At 37.4% G+C, this 18,278-nt stretch overlaps 1 protein-coding gene across 10 annotated transcripts in view; it reads left to right on the forward strand.

Annotated features, from left to right (window-relative positions):
- The first annotated feature begins 13,088 nt into the window (after nucleotides 1-13,088).
- meis2a (Meis homeobox 2a) overlaps nucleotides 13,089-18,278 on the forward strand; it is a 69,936-nt gene continuing 64,746 nt past the window's right edge. For 4 of the 10 annotated variants that reach the window (XM_053509442.1, XM_053509441.1, XM_053509443.1 and 1 more), the window contains exons 1-2: nucleotides 17,105-17,352; nucleotides 18,076-18,217. In XM_053509442.1, coding sequence (XP_053365417.1) covers nucleotides 17,147-17,352; nucleotides 18,076-18,217 — 348 coding nt within the window. In that variant the 5' untranslated portion in view covers nucleotides 17,105-17,146. Of the gene's footprint in view, nucleotides 13,242-15,358; nucleotides 15,532-15,815; nucleotides 16,635-17,104; nucleotides 17,353-18,075; nucleotides 18,218-18,278 lie in introns of those variants that run through there. The other 6 variants (XM_053509444.1, XM_053509446.1, XM_053509439.1 and 3 more) reach the window with 5 other exon arrangements.

Raw genomic sequence — 18,278 nt, forward strand, 5'->3', positions numbered from 1 at the left:
TAAATGTAAGTGTCACTTAGGAAAATAAATATTATTTCATTATTGCATTTCATGCCTAAACTTGATATCTAGTAAAGTTGAAGTTTGGTGGTTTGTCTTTCAGTGTAATGAGTCTAGGCATTTATATTAAGTCATTGTAGTAACGTAATTAATTACCAGCTTCAACTGGAGCAGTTTTTTCTTTTTTTTGTTTTTACAGTTTGGGTTTTACAAGTATCTAAAACATACAAAGAATCTAATAATCTTTTATTTTATTTTACTCACAGAGGTTTTTTTTTTCAGTAGTACACACTGGTGGAATAATCAGGACTTGACTTTAGAGAGGTGTGTATAAAAAGCTTGGCATGGAACATTATCACAGCCTTCCTTTAGGCAGCCAGGCTTTGGCACCTCCTCTCAGGCATCTTAATGGTTAAAAGGGTGAAATGAGATGTGTGCAGCTTCTTGTTCCCCTCGTCACATATCTAGCCCTGTCTCTATCTCCTCTCCCTTTAATTTTGTTTGAGTATATGGCTCAGTCATCTTGGGTTTTATTGACTCAATCTCAGGGAGCACTGTCGCTCTCTATAATGCAGTCACCGCGGCTGCACATCAGGCGAGTTCTTGATTCTGTACTCAGTAATTTAAAGCCTTTATGGAATTGCAATTTCAGGGCTCAGTGCTTGTTTTTCTAAAATGTACGCAAGGAATTAGTTAGTCCAGCCACAAATCAGCTGAATTTATGCACAGTTGTAACACAGACTATGGCCTTGTGGTACATCGCTTCAAAAACAGCAGATGTGAAATTATGATAAATATAACGAGGGATTTTTTTCCCCTCTTCCTGGATGATCTGGTGAAGTAGAAAGGGTCATGGAGCGTGTTTACTTACCCTGTACAATACATTTAATGTCTCAGTCAGGGCCGCTGACAAAACCTGATTAATGCCTTTCTCCCTTTCATTACAGATAAGAGTGGGACTGGAGTCAGGAGATAGAAAGCATGCCATAAATCTTGGCTAAAATGAGCAGTCAAATGATCACTCATCAGAAATGAAATCTACATACATTAACACTAACAGCCAGCCTGGTGTGGTCATAAACACGAGAGGTGAGTCTAATGTAGCGGGTGTGTGTATGGGGAGGGGGGGTGTTCTAGCATGTTGGAGGAGAGGTGGGGGCATTTTCAGATGTGTGCATGTGTGTGTGTTGGGGGGGGGGGTCTCCTTTAACCTGGGGAGGGCATGCACATGTTCCCTGCTCACCAGACGGCCCATCATTACTATAAGAACGATGAGCTGGGTGGAGGGGCAAAGACAATTAAGAGGCACCATGGAAGGACATAATGTTGATCCATTCGTACAATTAATCAATGCATGTATTAGACAGCGGTGGCTGAAAACCACGTGTCTCTGACAAAATGATATTTCATTGCGTGTTTGGGAGCAGTAATATGCCTCAGAGGCTGTGCCTCAGAACCCTGTCATTTATTCTGTCTGGGGATTTGACAGCCTCCAACCTGGCCTCAGTGAAGCAGGAACATTATCTGTGCTCCTGAGTCGTTTTGCACCAGGGCTAAGCTTATGAATGACGATAATAGGCAGGCAGAAATGTAAGACTATGATAATGTTCTTGGTCTCTCTCTCTCTCTCTCTCTCTCTCTTTCTCTCCATCTTACTCTCTCAGCAACAGCATCCCTTTCTTTTTCTTCTCCATTCTTATGAAAGCATATGCTGAGATAAAAACATGCATGGGAAATTAAAAATAAACACATAGTTTGATTGCTCTTTGTTTTGGAGCTAAGGGGGAACAATTATATCTTCATAATGCAATGAAGCATTTTAAACAGATTTTTTTCCTGTTTCTCTCTTCCTCTCACAGCTTGGCATATGGCAAGAACAGGATGAGCAGTCATCTTTGAAACGGAAATGAGACAGGATTTGAATTCTCTATAAAAATACACATTTATACCACACTCAAGATGGACGAGCCTTCAACTACCAGAAAGACAAAAAAAGCACAAAGATTTCAGCTCTATTTTGTCCTTTCTTTCATTTTTTCATCTTTTTTTCAGATGTAGACTAATTTAAAAATGAGAGTATATAAATTCATGCAATTTATGTTCATTTCGTGAGATCACTGTTTCTTACACACGAGGTCCAAATGCAATACACGCTCCACCTCTGCAGTCAGTCTGTCATTAAGACGTCTGATCCAGCTGTGCTGTGTCCAGTTGCACGGAAGAGGTACTACTGTCCTGATTTTGAGTGAAGGCACAATATGTTCACTGTTATTCTGGGATCATTTGCATGCAGACCTTCGCAATGAAATCACCAGCTTTGGCTAAAGCTCATTTGCTCTCAATATGCTCTCATATTCTTTCTGATCACAACCAGAAACTATAGCAAAGTAATGATTATTATGGACACCTTATGGAGAAACGAGTCATTAGTAGATTTGTCTCAATAACATTTTTGGGCTTTTTAAACACAGGACTCATAGAAGTTTGAAAATTGAATGGGGAAATTGGCTCTACGCCTCATCGAAAATAGAAGGTGCTGGATGATCCTATGATTCCGAAGCAGCAGTGATTTTACGCTGCGTTGATTCTGAGGAAAAATACATGAATAAAAGTGGGGAAATGCCTTGCTCTGTTACTTGGCTGCTATGACAGAAAATTAATTTACAAATGCATAGCACATCTTTAGTTGATGGTTATTATATGAAGATTGGCTGTGGGACTATGGGACAATTTTGACTAGAGTTCCAGGAAGCAGGAAAATGAATGTACTGAAGATAAAAGTGCAACATGGGAAAACAGTAAAGGTGATAGAGAGCAAAACATTTCACATAGTACTGATGGAGTTGATCATGTTTACGTCCTCTGACCCAAACTCTAACATTGTTGGGCAGGGTAGCTCAGTGGTTAAGATGTTAGACGACTGGTCCCAAGTTCAAACCCCAGTGCCATTAAGTTGCCACTGTTGGGTCCTTGAACAAGCCCCTTAAGCTTTAAATGTGAAACGAGATAAAATGTAAGTTGCTTTGGATAAGAGTGGCTGGCAAATTCCATAATGTAAATGTTGTGAACCTAGTAATTTCCGCTCACTGTTTCTGTTTATCAGCACATGATAACTATTGAATTTGACATTATGACTTTAAACTGAAAGATGTTTGGCAAGAGTAATATACATTGATCCTCAAATAAGGACCTTGTAAGGATGTTCTTATTTAAAGATAATGGGGTCACAAAAGATTAATGTAGGAGCTTAATATACAGCTATATTTGTCAACTGTATAAGTGTCAACTTTTATTAAACTATTTTTTTTGCTTTTCCCCCAGAGTTGAGGACCTGAAATACATACAAACTATTATATAATTATATATTATATCATAAAAAGATTTCTTAAGATATCATTTAAACTACTGTATTTTGCATTAAAACGTTAAATAAACTGTGGACTTCAATGATTTGCTCAGTGTCTTCCAAACTAGTGCACAAATTATGTTTTTATGTCATTCCCTGATTTGGGACCACTAAACAGTGTTATGGGAAATTACATATGATTATGAGATTTGTAAAGTAAATCAAGTGCATATTTGCAATGCTGTTCTTTACTATGAGTGCGCAAAAATTGTCAAGCATGCCCAGGAAAATGTATAATTTTATTTGTTTGTTTGTTTGTTTTTTTGTTTGTTTAATTAGTATCCTGGTGTTAGAGACAAGGAGTACATAAATTGTTAATATTGCTCTCACATATATTGATGCTAATAATGCAAATATGAATATTAAGGTATTTTTATAGATGATCACTGGTAGCATTTCCCAACAGCAGCAATTAAAATTGTGGCTGATAAAACAGATCTGGTTCCTCAAACTTAGTCTATTCACATGCATGCATTTCCCTCGTTTCAAGATAGTGTTACCTGACCTAAATGACTAAATTTGTCATCTTTGTATAGATTGCAAGACAGAGCTGAGAAAGAGAGAGAGAAGAAGAGAAATCTTTGAGGTTCAAGGGAGTTACGTCACGCCACTAAAGCACCTTGAGGAAAGACATGTTGTCAGAGTGCATTAATCTTTCCACCATCTAATAGAGTTTCCTTTCATAAGCAATTTCACTCATTAGGGAGAGTGTGCACACAGAGAGGCAACCACAAATTAACAAGGTGAAAATATTCAAAGTTCATAGTAGATTAAAGACAGACACCTCCATCCTACTTTACACCACACTGCACCCGAGTGAGTGTTTACATCACCTGTAGATTATATCACATTAGATTACATGTTTATAACATATTATATATTTATAATTTATTTTTTGCTCCTAATGAATTTGCCATGCTTGCTAGCTGACTGTAAATGTGAATATCTTAATCATTTCGTACAAATAGCCTAAAGGATGAGCTATTCTCTGTCACAGAGAGGTTGAAATACTGCTGCATTATTTACTTGCAGTATTTTAACCTCTATGTCTATTTATTTATCATAATATTTGTCAATATAACCGTTGTAACAGTATTTGAAAATACAAATTTGCAAAAATCAAAATGATTAACAAACATACTATCAATGACTTTTGGTTAAAACTAATGCTAACTTTCAAATAATATATTATAATTACATTTATGCCACTTTTATAATTTACTTATTTTTTGTATTTTTACTTTTATGTAGATTTTTATTTGGTACCAATTGCTATTTTCCTATTTAATTTTTGTTTTGTTTGTTTGTTTTGCATGAACGATCTTACATTACTATTCAATACTTAGATTAGATTCATTATGTACATATTTATATTTATAAATTCAAATTATTCTGCAGATTTCTGATAAACCTTTCTTCATCTTGTAGATTAAAAAATCTACAAGATGAAGCCTTCATGGTATTTTTCTATTCTTATTTTTATTCTTCTTGTTATTATTAAATATTCTATTTTCTGAATATAATAGATTTATTTATTCAAAATGTATTTGTATTTTTTGCCTTTTTTAGAACATTACCAGAAACCTGGTATTATGAAACAATAAAAGGCTCAAGGTTCTTCTGTCTATCATAACTGTATAACCTGAGCAGGAGGTCAGCATGCTCTGTGGTTTCTTATAAAGGCCAGGTGTGTGTTGGGGTTACTCCAAGGGACTCGTTAGATCACCTAGGCATTTGAAGCCATTTATTCTGCCGCTGGCTGTGCCCTTTTTGAAGAGAGGTGCAGGCCAGTGGAGGGTCACAAACAAAACATTTTACACCTTCAGTGTTGAAGAAATGCAGCACACTGAAGAAACAGGGCCTGCCTCTGAAAGCAGTTCCATGACCACAGAGGAAGTATCAAGGTTAGTGTCTGGTTTACAGCGTTTGCTCAAAGCAAAACCAGTGTCTCTGTGGAGAAATTGAGAAACTGACTACATGTGCATGATCCTTTTTTTTTCTTGTGCCATCTCCTCTCCGCAGATTTCCCCAACCTGCTCACCCACGAGAAGTCATTTTGCAGTTCAATCAGGCTTTCTAATAAACTGACCTGTGCTTTAATGACTAATTCATTGTCTCCTTTATTACCTTCATGGGCATAAACTGGATTAATGGCTTGAGCAAGGTTAAAAACAGAACCACTCTGCTTTTTCTCCATCCATTATCAATCATTCTTTAGCTTCTTCAAAGGAAAAGAGCAGCAGAAATTGAAAGAAAATTATTCAGCTCCTTGATAGAGTTAGGTGTGTGAATATCCTGTAGATATAGAGAATATACCCATGGGTTTTACCATGGATTAAGCCAATAAGCAGCTTTTTTTTTTTTTTTTTTTTTTTCAGAATATTGAGCTTGTAACTGCAGGTCAGAAAGAGATTATCAATGTACAATGGCCATTTTAAAACCTGCCACATGTGACAAAAAATGTATTTGGAATAGCTATACAATCTTCAAATTCTCATTCAATGTCAGCAAATGACAATTAGAATATGCCTGTTCAGTACTGTTTAGCTGAATATATGACATGCAGGACATCAAACCTTTCCAAGAGCAGACCAAAAAAAGCAAAAACTTTTTTAAAGCTAGAATTTCATTCCAACCTGAAAGGAATGCCAGCTTGCAAGAGCACAAAGTTTTCTTCTCTTTAAATCCACAACAAGACAGGGATAGAGACCTGAATTTAATATTTCATCTCAACTTTTTATCTCAGTGTTTGACAGTTACTGTAGTGTCCTCTCAGTATCTGGCAACTCTAGTATTTTATTCATCAATTCCTAGGAGGGAGCGAGGCACAGGAAGAGGAGAGAAGTAAGGAGAGAGAAGTGAAAAAGGCTAAGCCCAACTTCTTTGTTTACAATTTTGTGCACTTCCCCGACATACACACCTCACACTGACTTGTATGCACTATATATATATATATATATATATATATATATATACAGTGTATACTGCACAATCCATGGGCTTCATCACTACGCACAGTCAATTCTGACACAGTTAATGATTTACTGTACGGCATGCCATGCCAGATGATTGGTGACAAGTAGGATGGCTGAATAGGGGAGCACCAGGCAGCTTTCTGAGGGGAGTGTCTGGGATTCCGCAACGCCTTGAAGATAGAAATTCATTATATTTAAGACAGGTATGACATCCTTCTTCAAGGAAACAGCACCCATACGTATCGAAACAGGGTGATTTTTTGTGGTCATAGCAAGGAGGTAGGGGAGTACAAAGGAATGCCTGGCTGTTTTTTGGAGATGACATAAAGATAGGAAGGCAGGGAAATGGTGGCGGGAGGCTGCAAAATAATGGGTAATGGAAGAATTTAGCCTGAGGCTATATGCCTGCTTTGCCTACTTCTGTATAACTAGTATATTTATAATTCAAATACATACCTTTAATAATTAACAAACCATTGAATATTAAAGGAGAATACAAGATATCACGAAGAGACATAGTTGGGAGAGAATGCATTAAATTTAAATTCGGACTGCATGAAGGAACAAAGAGATAACGGGGCGCAAAAGTTGACAACTGTTTTCGCCAATTTTACACTCTCAGGCAGGACGGACAAGCAGAAAATCATATGGCCTACAATTATTCTGAGCTATGCCATTTAAAATGAGGATTCACTATCATGGCACTATGCGATATGACAGCACACTGACATGCTTGTTTAATTTTGCACCATTTTTATGGCGCTATTAGCATTCGCTGGACACTGTATTTCTGATGAGTGGTATGCTTGAGCTCAGCTTGCTACACAATGGATAAGCAACAAATCGACATTAAATAAAGTTTTTATTTTAGCTCAATATTTAAAAAAAATGTTTCATTATTTATTTCTTAGTCCATAAATCACTCAGTGTTCATAGCTTCCCAAGAGGCCTGGTCTACACTGGATTCATGATCTTATAACATTTCTAAGATGTGAAAGTTAGTAATGAACGGGTGTTAACTGAGTGTTTGCTATCCGTACAGGTAACAGTTTACTAAGTCAAAGTAATTGAACAATTTTTCTAACCATGACTTTTTTTGTTTTACCCAAAAAAAGGTGATGTATTTTAAATCTGATATTTTAGGATATAATCTGATGCAATCCACACAAAGCCTATCTGTCAGACATGAGTGGTTTAGGGTTGCTAATTCTTTCCAATCCCACGTGCTTCCTGCGGGTTTTGCAAATGAATTTAAATTGAAGAGACAGTGAAATTTTGAGCATGCAGTGAGAAAGACATGGATATGTTTCCCTGTAAGAAGGAATCATATAGATCATGTTTACTTTTTTTTTTTCAAAACCAATGTCTAAATTTTACCTTGTACTAGTTTTCTTGACATGTAATTATATCTACAGTTTAGTGTAGGCTTTGCACATATCTTATCCTTCCAGATTGCTTCTCACAACAAAATAAACTTTCACTTATTAATCCAGATGCAGCATATTCCATTTCTAAATCTGTGATATGGAAAAACTGAGAATGACTTCTACAATATGTTTTCATTTGCTTAGTACAGGACCATACTTTTTACTGTGTGTAGAAGGCTCTGATTTTAAAAAGGCTTTTTACGAACGGTCCCAAGATGATACTACAAACTGCAGAATCTTCATTACAAAATTCATTTTCCATGATCAAATGATTTCAGACTGCATCAATTGTCATATGGTTAATAAAAAAGCAAAGCATGTCTGTATAGGCTACATGGCATGCTCATCTTTTTTCTGAAAAATCATGATAATTGTTTGTTCCATATAGAGTCCACATTTGTTTTACATCTTTCAGTGTAGTTTTGTATGCCATTTTGATATATGGTATTTCTTTTTTTCTTAGCATATGTCAAAAAATCTCCTACTTTTTTGTACATATATAATGAAAAATTCATCAACATAATATCATTCATAAAGTGAATACACAGATACATTTAATGCATAAAAATGTTTTATTTTATTTTGAACATGCATCCATTTTTGTCCAGGGCAATCATTTAATTTGCATTTAGATTATGAGCCTACCTGTATCAAGACTCTTAGAAACTTTGCATTCAATAATTTGGTTAAAAAAGGAAAGTAAAAAAAAAAACGTACACTTCAGGGGAATTTTTTTTGCATGAGATTCCACATTTCTTAGTTCTTGCCAGCCAGTTCTTTCATTTGTCGGCATTGTTACATCTAAAGCACAGCTCTCATTTACGGGACATTCCATTCACACCAGTGCATGAGTGCACTCCTTCAAGGGCTGATCCACTGTCAGGCTCCACGGCACACCCGGAAGTCAAACTTCTTGTGCTCTTAAGTGCCACCTTTCTAGTGTCTCCACTTGAGTCCTATCACCTTGTGACAACCTGTCAAGAGCTCAGCCACAGGCCATAATGTAACAAAGACGATGGGTGCCAGAATGCTGCCTGGCTGGCCAAACATGGGGAAAGTTCAGCTCTAAACTTTTGACAAGTATGAAAGATTATCAAGTATTTTGGCCATATAGATTCATATATCCCATAGATACATATAGACGTCAATGCCAGGCTTTAGTCTCTGAATACTCAATGTCATCCATTGAAGTAAATGTTTTATTCATGTTCACTCTTGTTATGTCTGTAATACCAATATTAACAGGTATTTCAAGTCCACCTTAAACATTAATACATTTTATTTTTTAATCAGTCAAGGCACAGTTTTCAAAATGCATAGTAGTATTTGGTAGAAAGAACAAAATGAAATGTTGTGTGTGTGTGTGTATATATATATATATATATATATATATATATAATATTTAACAAATGATGATTAATAAACAAATAAAAAAATATCATGGTTTAGGAGAATTGACATATAGAAGAAAAAATATATTTTATGTTTTAATTATCATTATCATCATCAACAACAACAATAATAACATCGATGCTGTGACCTTTTTATAGACAGAATCCATTTTGTTAAGACTAGTAAATAGGTGAAAAAATGTGTGACAAAATGCTAACAATATGTGCAAATCTACGTCTGGCTATCAGAACAAATTTCCACCTCTCGTTAAAGTGTGACCTTGATCAAAACTGATCTTTAGTCTAGCACTAACCCTGATCTGTGATCAGAAAACCAGAAACACAAATGATATTCCGCTGACTATCCACCATTTTGTTTCCTCCTAGCTAATTTCCAGACCATCTGAAGAATAGATTTCCGCCTTCGAGTTCATCCTCAGCCTCATCTAATGAGATATCAGATGCATGTTTAACACTGAAGTATTACACTTCTTTATGACTTTCAATAATTCATGATCTGGCTATTTCTAAGAGAATATTTACATGTAAAATAGTCCGTGGAGCTGTCTGTAAGCTTGAGGAAGGGGAAATTGTATTTATAATGCTAAATTCTTACACATTTTTGGAGGCCAAATTTTGCCTCCAACCATTTCACACACCAACGGCGAGTGTATTTCTTTCGTTGCATCATTATCTTACATCTTATCTAAAGATCAACAAGATCAACCTAGTTATAGCTCATATTTCTGCATCTAAGTAAATATTTTAAATTTAGATAGTGGAAATAATGATGTGTCTTCATTCCCCCCCCAAAAGAAGTAGATCTTTGAGGAAATTAAACTCAGCAAAGAATGATAAATTTCCAATTTCTTCAAGAATACATTTTACTCTATCATAAGATATCAGGGAGAAAACTATTAACAGGAAAAAGGCATCAAAATGGGTGCATAATCCTGAACATCATACTTAGTGCCATATACTCACTTCAATTCTAGTATAATAGTTTGGTAAGTTTTCGTAGCGGTCTTCATCTGAAAATATGACTAATTTTAATAATCACAACACACTACTTTTAAATTAGAACATAGCCGATGTCTTTTCCTTAACTGCTTTATGTGCAATATATGAATACATTTTATTCATCAGTATTTTTTTTCCCAATGCTGTATACAAGCTGAGGTGAGACATTGAGCCTGTGTAAGTGTGGTGCAATGCTTCTGTGTGCAAAATATTGTGGCGTGTAATATACGTAGTAAGAAGTCTGAGCGTGTTGTTATCAGAGGCTGTGTGAGTGTCCCTGTGGCAGTCGTCTCGTTGCTGTCTCCTGTGTGGATAAGTGCCAGGCTGCAATGGGAGCCCTTTTCTTTGATATTTCACTCCTCATTTAAATCAGTAGTCCCTTTATTGTGCCTTTATTTGACAATGTACAGTAATTACCTGGGTACCTTGCTTGATCGTGCGAAAACTTCCAGAACCGAGGGGGAAATGCTGAGACAGGAAGAAACAGGGAAAACAAAACACAAACAAACATAGCAACAGCATTTGTTTGGATAAATTTCAAATGAGCGTGTGGGACTGGAGCCTTTATTTTGATCTGTATGAAACAAAGACAATCACATGTGTTCAGATGTTAAAATGTGACTTGAAATCTTGCACTAAGGGCTGTTTGTTTAATAAATAGGGAGGTCAGGAAACATAATGGGAGGTGATGGGAGTCAGGCTCTTGTATTGACTGACCAGATCTGGATGTTGCAAATGAAATTTCTGTCCATTAAAAAGTGAGGGGATGTAATATAATACTTGATCTTCTTCTTGGTCTTTTTATATGATTTTGTTCTGCATTTTGCATTGGCTTTTGTCATACTATTTTGTATAGGCTACTAACGGTTTTCTATTATACTATTTAAATGCGGTACTTCAGGTGATTATATTCGGTAAACATTTTCTTAGACCCCACGTTTTCATTTTTTCCCTTCTTTTTTTTCTTTTACAGTTGCCAAAACAAAACCACTTTTCTTAGCAGTAAATGACCTGGAAAAGCAAAAAAAAAAAAAATCTGTCTATCTAAAGAACTTTTTATTGATAAAACATGTTTAAATATAATTTGCAAATGTAAATGTTTATTATAATCTAATACTACTTATATAATCTATTAAACAGAGAATATAATCTCAGAATGTCGCATAGCGATGCCTGTGCGGATCCTCACGTGCACGCTCGTGTTTCGAAAAGAAAAAAATAATTTCAATAGTGTCCATTTCGAGTGTAAGAGGAGAGCGCAGTTAACAGGGCGCACTGAGCCGCTGATGAAAAGGCTTTAAGCGCACACGGGCTCAGTGTTTTGCTCTGATCAGCGGGGGAGGAACACTTTACCGAGTCGGAATTCTGACGCAAAAAAAAATCCGCATTAAGGTCACCGATGCGCAGCTCAGTTCTAATGTGGGCTAGATAAGGAGCAAGGTGCTGTGGAATAATCGCGGGCTGATATTGCTGCTTTAAACACCGTCAGCTCAGTAAATGCTGGGCGACAGAAAGGGTCACCGCTGTGATGTGCTCCCTATCCCGACCCCGCTCACACACTCCGGCCAATTACACGCAGTAAAGAGGGAATGCGCTCAGACAAAATGCCTGATAATACTCCATCCAGCCCAATAAGGGGTTTATAGCCACTTGTTTTCACAAATCATCTAATATTTATTTACAGATGGTTCAGCTATTACAAAAACTTATTATGCGCAACATATCTGACCAAATTGCGCTAAAATCACCAAATGAACATTAGATTTTCAAATCAAAAGCTGATTGTGTGCGATTATCGCCACTGAAGTTCGTTTGCTTGCCATTTTTCCTGAACCCTAAGGACCAAATAAATGTAATCCATTAAACGGTTTAAAGCGCTTTATAGAAATTCACTAAGCGTGGCCTAATTTAAATCAATTTTTTGCTTCCACCGTGAGAATTTAGCTCATTTTTGGTTAAGAAAGAAACATTACAATATTAAAAAAGATTTTAGAATGTTTTTAATTTAAAAATTAAAATGTATTTACAAAATCAATGTATTTATTATTGTTATTGTTATTTATAATAATAATAATAATGTGTTTTATAATACTACTGCTAATAATAATAATAATAATAATAATAATAATAATAATAATCGCTTGTGATTTTGTGAGCACTAGTGTAAAACAGATGCACTAAATTCAGAAACACTTATTTACTTTTAAAGAATTTAAATAAAATGTATTCCCCTCCAAATTGTAAAATTATCTTAGGTTTAAAATAGTACAATCAAAGTGTTATATTTAGTATTTCTGCAAAAGGAAATGTACGGTTTCTAGGAGAAGTTTAATTATGCGCTTCGTTTTCTTATAAAATAACTAAAACTAAGGAATTCTTGAGCGCAGCTATTGTACATTTTTATTGTACAAAATAACAAACAACAGAAGCGGTTTTTGCCGGCCCTCACGATTTAAAGAATTCTTCGTGAATATCACGTAGAGATTTATTATTGCAATATCCCTTGGACAATGAAAAGGATTTTCATTTTTTATGTTGCTTACATTTATATTACTTAATTATTTAATTAAGTATTTTATCGTCTCAATCTGACTGGAACTTATGATGAAGAATTAGATTAAACTCTGATTTTAAACGTTTGCAAATAAACCAGTCGGGTATATGGAGGCCGCTGCAAACCGCCAGATGGCGCTAACGAGTTGCATATTTTAGACAGCAGGCCAGGCAAAAGACAAAAAGATCTTTAACATTTCCATGGGAATGCCTAGGTTACAGTTTTCGCCCCATCCTACCTCAGACCCCCCCCCCCCCCCCCCCCCCCCCACACACACACACACACACACACACAGACACACACATACTTTACCAATCCATACAGGACGAGAGAAGGGAAAATACTCCATTCAGGCTGAAGAATTTACAGTTAGCCGCGAAACTTTTACAAGTATTTGAGTTGCACAGTCTACTTGCAGAGAAACGAGCCACATTTCACTTGAGGTCAGAGAAAGTTCAGCTTAATGAGGTAATTTAGATTATTGCATGATGTAAAATTAAACACTAAATAAAAACAATAAATACAAATAATAATAAAATAATAAAGTCATTTGTAGATTTATAATACTTCATAAATGTTTGATACTTTGATACACTATATCTATCGATCTATCTATTTACATATATAATACTGCGGATATACTGCGAATCCCGCTTAATCTATGTGTATCCCTATATTTGAGCAGTACAGATTATCAAATAAAAAGTTCTCAGATTTAAATGTTACTGACAAATCATCTGATATCTAAATTAATTGATTAAACTAATTGTGGTTATAATTAACACACTTTGACTAGCCTATATTTATCTCCAAAAGTTCAATCATATGACTGGAATTATTGAAAAAGTTTTTAAAACAAAATATCTGATCGTGAAGTTGTGACTTTGAGGCTTATTGGGAAGTACAGTTGTTTGTTAGAATCGGGAACACATGCAGGATATGAGCGGTTCCGTAGGCTTGTGATTGTCTTACTGTTTTGCTTGAAATGGATCCCATGCCCCTTAATGAATCCAAACGCAGCTGGCCATGTCCCACACGGACACCGATAGCTTTAACCCTAAACTGACCTCAATTTGACACCACGAGATGAACATTTACCGCCCGGTAATGTCCTCTTCTGCAGGCTTACAATCTGCATGTTTTCCCGTCAAACTGCACATGTTTGTTTTAGCTCTCTCAAGTGTTTTACTCTACTGTAGCTCAGAAAGACAGCATAAATAACAAATTCGTGGTGATCTCCAAAAAACTTGAAAAATCACCTTGCAACAGTATGACAATTATTGCAATTGAAAACTATTTTGTCTAAGACTATATGAAAATAAAAATCACTTTTATCCTTAATTATTATTATTATTATTATTATTATTTCTATGTTGTTTAGGAAGTACCTATTATAATCTATTTGACCCAGATGATTTGTTTAGAAAGTTAAAATACCGTATATAGTTTCGTTTTTAATTGCTTCCAGGAGACAAGTTCTAAACAAAATCTTAACAGGCTAATTTAATTATCCGTATATTTTCTACATTTACCTATTTAGGGTGGAGAGAATATTGTGTGCAGTCTGAGTCTGTAAACGCTTTAAAATAATTTAAGTAAAAGTCATCAAATCAGCAAGCATCCCAAAAATGTTCTGCATGCTCACATCCGATCAAAGTAGGTTTTCAATTGTTTAGCAAACAAATAGTGTTGTGACTTGGCTCGCCTCACCTGGCATCGAACGCGCTGATCATCCTAATCTCACGCTTTCCTCCTGTGGTACGCTAGCATAAGCGAAGAGAAGGGATATGCACTCACCAAATGTGTCTCCGGGAAAAGCCCGACAGGCGTGTGTGAGCGAGTGAGGAGAGAGTGGGGAGAGAGTGGGAGTCGGCATGCTGCCCGCTGTGTGCGCTGCACTGCTCTGAGCGCGGTGTGCAGGCAGAGGGCTGGTCGCTGGAGTTTTCCCCTGCCTTTGAGATCCACACAGCCGACCAGCTTCCACTTTTCTCCTTGCTCTTCTCTCATCTTTATATTTCAAACATTTTTTTTTTTTTGGTTTAGTTTTGTCGAGAAAACTTAGCTCTCTGGCAGTCCCACAGCAAATGAAAAGCACACAACTGATGCGTCTTTGGGGTATTTTATTGACGGTTGTTAACTGAATTCATCCTACACTCCTAGATGTGTGTCTCTCTCTAGAAGCGGTGAAATTGTTAATTCAGAAACAAAACAGGTCACGGAGCTTTAAATGTAGCCGCTTAGATGCAAAAGCCCCTATCAATAAGGCGATGATGTCACGCGCGCGGCGGTGTGTAGGCTATTGTCACTGATGTGGCTAAATATTAAAAAGGGATGGATGACCTCTTTGGGTTTTGAGCTTGGCATTAGGGAAAAGGGCCAGCAGTATTGCAATCGATGGCCCAGTCATTGCTCCTCCTCTAAACTTTCAAGCTTGCCTCGTGATTGATGATCTTTGGGGCGCTTTGATAATTGACTACTCCGAGGTAAGGCACAGATTTCTATCTTGAGATGTGATTGGACGAAAGACACATTTAAACACTTTCCCTATAAAAACATTTTTTTCCTGCTTGGGAAAGTTCATTTTACTCAAAAAGGGGTGCTCAGTGTGTCCTAACAAACAAATACCTCATACTTAGGAGAGTAACTGTATATTAGGCATTGCAACAAAGTCATTTACATTGACTGGACAACAGAAGTTATTTTGGAAGAAACCTGGCGGATAGACTCGGCATTAGAGGGCAATGTTTGCGTTGGATTTGTAAGTTACATTTTTAATTTTTAGTTTTCTTTAATGCAACTTGGATAATTAAACTGGATATGGACGGCTGTGTAGTCAAATGCACAGCGTTTATTAATACGTTAAATAAATAAAAATATTTTATCATTAGTGCAACACGTCTTTTGGCCTATAATGATAATCTTCTAATTTCACATTTCTATTCTGTAGTCTAACCAGATGCCAGAGAAGTGTGGGTAAAATGCAATGCAGATTAACGCGCAAAACGAGTTTGAGTGCTTTTTTCTTCTTTCTTTTCTTCCCAGATACTTCAGTCCTGTGTGACTGTGTGCGTGTGTGCTGTTGTTGTTTGGCTCCCCCCGTGCGGAGTTGAAGCCGTCCTCTCTTGCGCGCGCTGCGTAGTGCAGGGTTTGGTCTGTTCTCTGTGTGCGCCGCGGGACTGGCTGTGGCCGCGCTACTTCCGGGTTCCGTCATTCCACTGCGCGCCGCTCAGCGCTGTGAACTCACTCTGTTCTATAAGCGCGCCAGCAGCCAACCTGCCAACACTCGCTGACACTCACTCATCTCAGACCGCGCCATAGACGAATACCTGCCGGGGAAGGGGAGATCTGCAATGGCAATCTTTTAATTTTGTCGCTGTTTTCCGTCTTCCCTTTTTTCCACAGCACTCATAAAACAAGAAAACGAAGCGGAGGCGTGGAGGAGACGCGGAGTTGCTGGATGAAAACGGACTAAAAAAGATTTCGTCCTCTCTTGAACATCATCACCGACCATCATTCATTCATTACCTTGACAACCTCTGGCTTTGATTGACAGCCGGAGTGGCAAAAAGCCATGAGACACGACAGTTTAGTTACATGCAGGTTGTTGATGGGCCGATTGTAACCTTCAGTTTGCTTCTTGACATTTTTTATACTTTTGGGGGGCAAGGAGGAAAACAAGAAAAATTGCCAAACTCTTCCCGATGCCTGTGCTCGGTCTGAACTATATTGGAGAATAGGCGAATTTCCGAAGTTGGTCTAAAAAAAGGAATCTTACCACTAAATCACGTTCTTACAGGACTGGGATATTAAATATACGACACGTCCCGGAGTTTATTGGAGCGCAGCCTGATGGCGCAGAGGGTAGGTTTTAAATCTCTAACACTTACCTATACACATTCACTACAGTAAGGGCCGCGTGTATCGCTCTCTTCGCAACTCTGACGGTTAATTTACAAACTGCTGCTATATAAGGACACATATTTGACATTTTCCCCGAATCTCTACTACTCTCCCGGTGTGCCAGCCCCGCGGTGTAGCTGCGAGCTCGCGAGCTTTCTGCAGCGGTTGTGAAGTCAGCTTTAACCCAAAGCTTCTACCACAAAGAGGCTCGACAACACTGAACTTTAGCATGTTTTTGGTAATTTACTTATAATTTTAGCAGCATTTTACACTATGGGCGCAATCTCTACAAAACACTTTTTCCAACAACACTCAGCAATACGAGCAGAAATTCTTCTAGAACAGGCGTTCTTTCACTTTGCTCTTATATTTACACATTCTTGTTTTGCTTTAAGTTGTGTATTTGCATATTCTTTGCACATGACTATCTTATGTTTTCATTGTAGTACGATGAGGTGGCCCATTACGGCGGCATGGACGGGGTCGGAGTTCCGGCGTCCATGTACGTGGACCCGCACGCGCCTCGGCCGCTGACCCAGGTGCACCATCTGAACCACGGGCCGCCGCTGCATGCGAGCCAGCACTACGGCGCACATGCCCCGCATCCCAACGTAATGCCCACCAGCATGGGCTCAGCTGTCAACGACGTTTTAAAGCGGGATAAAGATCAAATTTATGGGTGAGTGAAATATTATGATCACACATTAGCCGGTGATTATTTGGCTGCTGCTGATCGGAGTTAATAAAGCAAAGTCGTTGTATTTTAGTCAAATGTGCTAAACAACGAAACTTGAACAGGCACATATTACTATCGCCTTTACTTCAGTTTAAGGCAGAATTGACTGTAAGATATATTTAAATAATAATAAAATTTTAATGTATGTATTATTTTGCCTAAATGTAAAACAAACTAATGACAATAATTACAACCGCGATAAAAAAATAAAATTTAAAAGTTGCTAAAATTACATTTCGATATTTTATGTAGTAATGATTACTTTTGTACTTAATAAAATGAACTCTGGCTAAAATAACATAAAAAACTAAATAAAATATTTTTTTAAAGTTTCAAAACTCATGAACATTATATCGTGGATTATAGATGAACAAAACACTCGACAGTACAAAGATATAAACAAAGAAGCGCACTGGTGAAGAACAGATTAACTTCGGCGTCTGTTTGTATCTTTGCACAATCCTGACAAGAGTTTATAGGCTATTGCTCACCAGCGCGCTTCATAGCAAACCTTAAAGGCCGAATAATAGCTACAAGTACACGTTTAAGCGCCAGTGTAAACAGCCAGGAAAACACGGGGAAAACTTTATCACAGCCGGTTGCGGGCAGTTACTTTGAGGGATTCTGTTTAGACTTGTATTTACGCTCGTTTTCCCCTCTTGGCAGTCACCCGCTTTTCCCTCTGCTCGCGCTGGTGTTTGAGAAGTGCGAGCTCGCGACGTGCACGCCCAGAGAGCCCGGGGTGGCGGGAGGCGATGTGTGCTCCTCCGACTCCTTCAACGAGGACATTGCCGTCTTCGCCAAACAGGTCACTCATCAACACCCGTATCTAACCGGTTTCTTTACTTTGTCTCACCTGTCAATGAGTT

Source organism: Clarias gariepinus, chromosome 13 (genome assembly GCF_024256425.1).
Source record: "Clarias gariepinus isolate MV-2021 ecotype Netherlands chromosome 13, CGAR_prim_01v2, whole genome shotgun sequence".
Lineage (NCBI taxonomy): Eukaryota > Metazoa > Chordata > Actinopteri > Siluriformes > Clariidae > Clarias > Clarias gariepinus.